Source organism: Carlito syrichta, unplaced genomic scaffold (assembly GCF_000164805.1).
Source record: "Carlito syrichta isolate Samal-C Ts95f unplaced genomic scaffold, Tarsius_syrichta-2.0.1 Scaffold123410, whole genome shotgun sequence".
Taxonomy (NCBI): Eukaryota; Metazoa; Chordata; class Mammalia; order Primates; family Tarsiidae; genus Carlito; species Carlito syrichta.
In genome coordinates, this window is record NW_007067506.1 from 10967 (window position 1) to 18416 (window position 7450).

The following is a 7450-nucleotide window of genomic DNA, read 5'->3' on the forward strand; positions in this document are numbered from 1 at the left end:
GGCTTTAGAGCGAGGAGCCAGGGCCAGCCCCCACTTCCCAGGTGCAGAAGACTGAGGCCGAAAGGCTCCTAGTAGAAGAGGCCACACCACTCCAGAGGGGCTCCCCGCCTCCAGCGCCGCGGCCTCGGAGACCTCACTGGGTGCGCCTGACAGGCGGCGGCGCTGTCTCGGGAGACGGAACTTCTTTAAAGGGTAGGGATGTGGGGCGGGCCAGTGACACCTGCGGGTGGCCACACATCAGCAGGCTTCCTGGAAAGGAGTGGGGGTGGGGAGGCGCAGGGTCCGGTCTGGGTGCCAGTGGTGGAGCCACCCGAGTCTCAGGGGACTTCCAGAGAAGGGGCTAGGGAATGTGGTGCAGACCTGGCCGCCCAGGGGAGTGTGGACAAAAGGCAACTGGGCACTAGCAGTGCTGTGTCCGGTCCCAGAAGAGACTGTGACAGGCGTGAGGTGTAGCAGGCCCAGGACTCCAGCCGGACTGAAGTCGACCCAGCCAGAGCTTTGGAAAGGCTGTGTCCTGGGCAATGCAGGCCGTGTGGACCGTGAGCTGGGGGACCAGGGACTGTAGACAGCCCCTGGAAGTGGAAGAGCAAGTGTAGACACCATGCCCACCACATAGGCTGAGCAGGGAGCCATAAGAGGGCAAGCAGGGCCTCAGTGTTTGTCTCTGTAAAATGGGTAGGCCACCTTAAAGCTGTGACTCATTGACCTCTATGGGGGGCAACTCCCCAACCCCAAGCTCCAGGCCATTCTGGGGAAGAGAGCAGACACACCCACACAAGCAACTGTACCATCCCCGACTGACACTCCCTCCCACGACTCAGTTTCCCCAGCTGCAGAGGGCTGGGTACTACTCATTGCCAGTCAGCCCTGGCTGGCCTTGGAGGGTCCTAGACAGGAAAAAACAGCCAGAGAGGAACAATGTGAGTGTTGTGGGAGGGGCGTGGGAGACAGTTTTCTGGGAATTCAAGGGCCCTGCTGTGCTGGGAAGCTACCCCCACCCCCAGGCCCAAAGGGCAGCTAGCAGTAGGAACCCTGTTCGTAGTGCAGGAGGGCACAGGGGGAGGGGGCAGAGGCCCCAGGGGAGGCATGAGGAGAGCAGGACCAAGAAGGGACCAGGATGGGAGCAAGCCAGAGGGGACAGAGACCCCTCTGAACTCAGTCAGCGGCAGACAGGTTGGCACCTCTGCACCTGTGAAGGGAACCCCAAGCCCCCACTTTGCCCCCAGGAAGCCAAGGCGGATCCCAGCTGAGGATTTATTGGCGTAAATGCAACCATATAAAAACATAAGTTATGAAAAACACAGTCACGATGTGCCCTCCCCATCCCCCCAGCCCAGGCCCCTAAAACCCCCTTCTGTGGGAGGAAGGGAGAGAAGGAGGAGCCCCGAAACCGCCTAAGAACGCACAGCCCCTGGGCCCATGCAGGGCGGGAGAGCTGGGCCGCCTCAGCGCATCCGGTAGTCGGTAGAGCAGGACAGCTCACACAGCTGGCCCTTGAAGTCCAGGTCGATGGTGAAGTCCAGGTCCCGCTGTGGGGAGAGGGTGGGTGTGAGGCCAGGACTCAGGGCTGCAATGCAAGGTCTCGAGACCCCGTGGAGTCCTGCTCTCAGCTGACCGCCATGGTGGGGACTCCAACTGCTGGTCGCCCCCAACAGCTGCTCTGAACCCTGACTCAAGCGACAGTACCACATGGACAGCCTCAAACCCACCCCAACCCCTCGGGAGCAGAGCCTAGCCGCCATCCCTGGCACTGTAAGCTTTTCTCACAGAGACCATTCCTATCAGCAAAGCAGCTATTTCTTCATTAATTCTTTTTTTTTTTTTTGAGTTGGAGTCCCACTCTGTCGTCCAGACTGGAGTGCACTGGCCGCTCCCGGCCACCGCAGCCTCGACCTGCTGGGCTCCGGCGATCCTTCCACCTCAGCCTTCCAAGCAGCTGGAATTACAGGCATGCACTACCACGCCCGGCTGATTTTTTGATTTATTGTAGAGATGAGGTCTCACCAAATTGCCCGGACAGGTCTCAAACCCGCAGGCTCAGGCAATCCACTCACCTCAGCCTCCCAAAGGCGTGGGATTACAGGCTGAGCCACCGAGCCTGGCCATTTTTTTTTTAATTGTAGACACCAGGTCTCGCCAAGTTGCCCAGGCTGGTCTCAAACCCATGGGCTCAGATAATCCACTCACCTCAGCCTCCCAAAGTGCTAGGATTACAGGCTGAGCCACTGAACCTGGCCTCTTGATTCTTTCAAAAAGAGAAAACAGGCCAGGTGTGGTGGTTCATGCCTGTAATCCAGCACTTTGGGAGGTTGAGGTGGGAGGAATGCTTGAGCCCAGGAGTTTGAGACCAGCCTAGGCAACATAGTGGGACCTTATCTCTACCCCACCAAATAAAAAATTAGCCGAGTGTGATGTTGCATGCCTGCAGTCCCAGTTACTTGGGAGGCTGAGGCTGAGGTGAGCACGATCATGCCATTGTTCTCCAGCCCAGGCAACAAGTGAGACCCTGGCTCAAAAAAAAAAAAGGAAAAAGAAAAAGAAAACCTCTTCTAGCTCACTTCCTCCTCCAGCAAACTCTGCACAGAACTTGGTGGCCCCAAAGTCTCCTCCCTCTCCAGATGTCTTTCTGTGGTTCTTCCATCTGGGGTTCCTCCCCTGGAGGCAGGATGAGTCTTTGCTACGGGGCTGTCAGGTGGTAGTGAGATGTGTACCACTAGATGCCAGGAGCACCCCTTCTCCAGGAGTGACAGCTGCCCTCTGTGGGGGGCAGTGAAGTCCCCCCTGGTTCTTCTCCCTGGTTTAGAAAGTGGGTGTGCCCTGGGGTGCCCCATCCCTACCCAACACTGTCCAGCCTCAAGACTGACACCCCTGATGCCCTCGGCTCTGGATTCTGGGCCTTCTGTTCTCCTACCCACTCGGCGTGTCTACCCCTCAGGCTGCCATGCTGGACCCCTGGCTTTACCCGAACCCACTCCCAGGGAAGCCCCGTTGTCTCGGGTGATGACAGCTTCATCTGGTCAATGTTCAGGAGGAAAAAGGATGGGAGAAAAAAAGCCTTTCTCCTTGCACCTGGGCTAGGAAACCCTGCTGGCCCCACTGGGGCGCCTCCCACCTGAAGCCTGTCCCGTCCACACAGCGCCTGTGAGCTCTGCCCCCAGCCTGACACAGGTCACCTCCAGATGGCATCCACCTTGTCCCTAGACGACCCCCCGACTCCCCAGAACAGAAGCCTCAGGAAGGCAAGGGTTTGGCCTGGGTTCCAGGCCTGGCTTCTAGCAGAGTCTCAATAAATCCTGCTGTGTGGACAGAGTGGGACCCCCAGAAGGTAGAGGTGCCCCCAGCCCACCCCACCCCCTGTGCTGGGGCTCACGTTGTTCTTGGCGTTAGGCCGCATGCCGATGGTGCCAAAGATCTCCTCGCCCGTCTTCACCGTCAGGTAGTCCTCCATGTAGAACACTGTCTGCTTCCAGTGCGTGTACGGGGACTCAGGGCCTGGGGGCACAGGAGGGTCAGGGTCAGCCAGGCCCCGCCCCTGGGCCTTGGCCTCCATTCCCTTGGCCTGGAACTCAGCCCCAGAGAGTTACTGAAGTTGTCTGTGAGTCACTTCCTCCCGTCAGGCCTTGGGGACGGCAACTGTGTGTTTGTGGGTGAGGAAACCGAGGCACAGCATGCTGGGCTCCCTTGCCCAAAGCCACATGGCTGTTAAGCGGCAGAACTGATGCTGGAACACGGGCTGGTGTGAATGTAACCAGACAAAAATGTGACTTATGAAAAACAGTCACGATGTGCCCTCCCTATCCCCCCACCACGGGTCCCTGAGACCCCCTCCTTTGGGAGGGGGGGAAGGAGGGAGAGAAGGGGGCGCCCTGAAACCGCCCAAGAACGCACAGCCCCTGGGCCCGTGCAGGGCAGGAGAGCCGGGCGTGTACGTGACTGTGCTTTTCATAACTCAGGTTTCATGTGGTTGCATCTCCCGCCGGCTTTGGTTGCCCCACTGTCCCGGACCCCCGCCAGCCTGTCCTCTCCACGGGTGCCCCTCGGCCCCCACTCAGGGACCCCTGCCGCCCACTCCCGCGGCCACGCAGCCTCACTGGTGGAGAAGCCGGTCCTCTTGTGGCAGCGGGTGAACTCGATGTTGAAGTAGGCCACCAGGGCGTGCACGTAGTCGTTCCGCTTCACTTGCAGGCAGAAGGGGGAGGTGAAGGTCAGGTCCTCCACCTTGACGGTGTAGATGTCCACCTCCTGCAGGACAGGCCCGTGAGCCCAGACACACAGTGCTGGCCCTGCCTTCCCTGTCCTCGCGCCCTCACCCGGCCCAGTGGCCCTGCCCCTTGGTGTGACCGAGCTGCCCACCCTCCCGCTGGTCTTCCCAAGCTGGCCTCAGGCCTCATTTGTTTCTCCTCCTGTCGGTCCTACTCGTCCTACTCCCCAATATCCGCTTGGTGTCCAAACATAAAACCTGGAGTGCCCTGTGGATGCCTTTCTCCCTCCCCCACGCGGGGACCTGACGGTTCCACCCTAACTCTGTCCAGGGCCTCCCTCTGCATCCAGCCAGACCACAGCCTCAACTGCAGCAACCTCCAATGGGCTCCTGCCGGCCTCCCCCTCCCCCTTCTGGACACATCAGGCCACGTGATCTCTGTAAACAGAGACCAGCAGACACTGCAACCCCGACCGAAAGCCCTCCCCCGTTCCCCTGCTCAGAGGCTGGCCCCAGGCTTCTGGTCTCCTCTCTCCTCCTGTCCCAGCAGCTCATCAAATGCTCCCTGTCACTGTACTCTCAATCAAGGACCTGTGAGTGTATAAGCTGGCTCACTGCCCTGGGTGTCCTGAGACCCAGAGCACACTAGGGGGGCTGAGCTGCAGCGTTGGGTGTGTGTCTCGAGGACACGCCCATGGGCAGGGCCAGACTGTCTAGACCATCCTAACCTCAACCCTAACTATAGCATTCCAGAGCCCATGGCAAACACGGCTCACACAGGTATCTATCTGAGGGACAAGGTGGCTTTTCTTTTTCTTTTCTTTTTTTGAGTTGGAGTCTCACTCTGTTGCCTAAGCTGGAGTGCAGTGGCACATTCAAGGCCACTTCAGCCTCAACCTGCTGGGCTCAGGTGATCATTCAGTCTCACTCTTCCAAGTAGCTTGAAGTATGGATGCACGCCACCATGCCCTGCTAGTTTTTGTGATTTACTGTAGAGACGAGATCTCACTAACTTGCCCAGGCTGGTCTCAAACCCCAGGGCTCAGGCAATCTTCTTACCTCAGCCTCCCAAGGTGGCTTTTCTAGCGCCACCGCCAGTCACCAAGTCAGGCTTGGAGGCCTTGGGCCAGTGCTCAGGCCCTGAGAGGGCAGGCCTGCACGAGGGAAAGGCGACAGCCTGTCCTTGACTCCCACCCTGGAGACACCTGGCCATGCCCATGCCCCCACCTTTATGAGGCAGGCGTTGGTGACCAGCTGCTTGGGGTCCACCACGTCCACCAGGGGCTCCTTGATGGCCACATCTTTGATGCAGGACATATCAAAGCCGTACACGTTCTCCCACCCTGGGGAGGCAGGGAGGAAGGTGAGCCCGCAGAAGCCCCCACGAGGTCCCGCCCACCAGCTCCAGGCCTGGACTCACAGTGGATCTTGTAGTCTTTGTACTGCCGGTCCTCAATGGCCGTCACGTACAGCGTGGCTCGGTCTGGGAAGATGAGGCCATCGGGTGCCTGCGGAAGGGCAGGGTGCCGGCATGAGTGGCAGGGCCTTGGCAACAGTGCCCAAGCCTCACCAGCGCAGCCCCTCCAGCCACCCCCTCTGCAGTCACTCTGGTCTGAGCCACTGCCGTCCACACCCTCATCCCCTAGCCTATTTCCCACATGGCTGCCGGGGCCACCCAGGGCCACCCGAGTCAGATGCTGGCTCCTGAGGAAAAGAAATCTCGTGGGGACCCACAGCCCGATGCATCTGCACACACCCTGCCACCTTCACCTCCAACGGCACCTCTTGCTGATACTTCAGACCCTCACTCCACACCAGCTTCTTCACTGCTCAACACACAGCCGCACTCCTGCCCTGGGGCCTCTGCACTGGCAACTTCCTCTCCCCAGAAGCCTCTTCTCCCCAGATCCCATGTGGCTTCTTCCAACCCTTCATTCGGGTCTTAGTCGCCTCTTCCCAGGAGGCCTGTGGGGATCCGAGCACCTGGGCTGCTACCTGGCTAAGCTTCCTGTACTACATCCCTGCTGACATCACACATCTCCTTATCGCCGGCTAGCTTCAGCGCCTGTCGCATCTGCTCTGTGCTGCTTGCCTTCAACCCCTGGGCAGGCCAGGCCCCGCGTGAAATGCTCACTGCGGGTTCTGCCTGGACCCAGACTCCGACACGTGCTGGACCAACAGGCGCAGACCTGATCTGCGTGAGCCGCACCACCCGGCCAGGCCTCACCAGCCACTTGTCGCGGGCGTACAGCACGGTGTTGAGCATGGACTCGTAGAAGAGGCAGTAACCCATCCACTCGCTGATGATGATGTCCACCTTCTCCACCGGGAGCTCCACCTCCTCCACCTTGCCCTTGATGATGGTCACCACTGTGGGTAGACGCAGGCAGCACTGTCAGCCCCGGGAGGCCTGCCCCCCCCGCCCCCCCACGTTCTGGAGCCCGGGACCCCACGCAGCAGCCCTTGGCTTCGAAAGCAAGGGTTGGGAGCTGGATGTGCCATCCTCAAAGACCTCCATGGGCTGAAGCCACGAGCCCTCCGGACTGTTCTCAAATCCACACGTTGCTGTGGACAGTTGAACAGGAGCAGAACCACCCTCCCCCACCCCCTGTGGCCTGGCTTCAGGTGATGTTACAGTTCTGCTGGCTGTGGGGGGGGTTTGCTGTAGTAAGTAACATCATGGTCACGTTTTCCAAATAGCCTTATCTTTTAGGCCAGGTGCAGTGGCTCACGCCTGTAATCCCAGCACTTTGGGAGGCGGAGGCGAGAGGACTGCCTGAGTCTAGGGGTTCGAGGCCAGCCTGGGCCACTTGGCGACACCTCATCTCTACAATAAATCAAGAAAAATTAGCCTAGCATGGTGGCACATGCCTGTGATTCCAGCTACTTGGCTGAGGTAGAAGGATCACCTGAGCCCAGCAGGTCAAAGCTGTGGTGGCCATGACCGTGCCACTGCACTCCAGCCTGGGTGACAGTGAGGCTCCAACCCCCCCCAAAATAAAGGACACACAGACGGATTCACAAGGGAACCTATATTAATTACAATTGGAACTTGCTTCAAATGAAAAGGATGCTTAGAGCTAAGTGGAGGGTACTTGTGGGCTCACTGCAATAGTCTTTTAAAAAAAAATCAAGCCAGGCTCGGTGGCTCAGCCTGTAATCCCATGCTTTGGGGAGTCTAAAGTGAGTGGATTGCCTGAGCCCGCGGGTTTGAGACCCGCCTGGGCAACTTGGCAAGACCTCATCTGC

General features: G+C 59.1%; 1 protein-coding gene across 4 annotated transcripts in view; it reads right to left on the reverse strand.

Moving 5' to 3' along the window:
• Positions 1-1240: 1240 nt before the first annotated feature.
• Positions 1241-7450, reverse strand: part of PRMT1 (protein arginine methyltransferase 1) — a 13385-nt gene continuing 7175 nt past the window's right edge. For 3 of the 4 annotated variants that reach the window (XM_008048401.1, XM_008048400.1, XM_021707694.1), the window contains 6 exons: positions 6429-6571; positions 5622-5709; positions 5429-5544; positions 4092-4242; positions 3371-3492; positions 1241-1529 (listed from right to left, as the gene is read on the reverse strand). In XM_008048401.1, coding sequence (XP_008046592.1) covers positions 1446-1529; positions 3371-3492; positions 4092-4242; positions 5429-5544; positions 5622-5709; positions 6429-6571 — 704 coding nt within the window. In that variant the 3' untranslated portion in view covers positions 1241-1445. The remainder of the gene's footprint in view (positions 1530-3370; positions 3493-4091; positions 4243-5428; positions 5545-5621; positions 5710-6428; positions 6572-7450) is intronic. The other variant, XM_021707695.1, reaches the window with a different exon arrangement.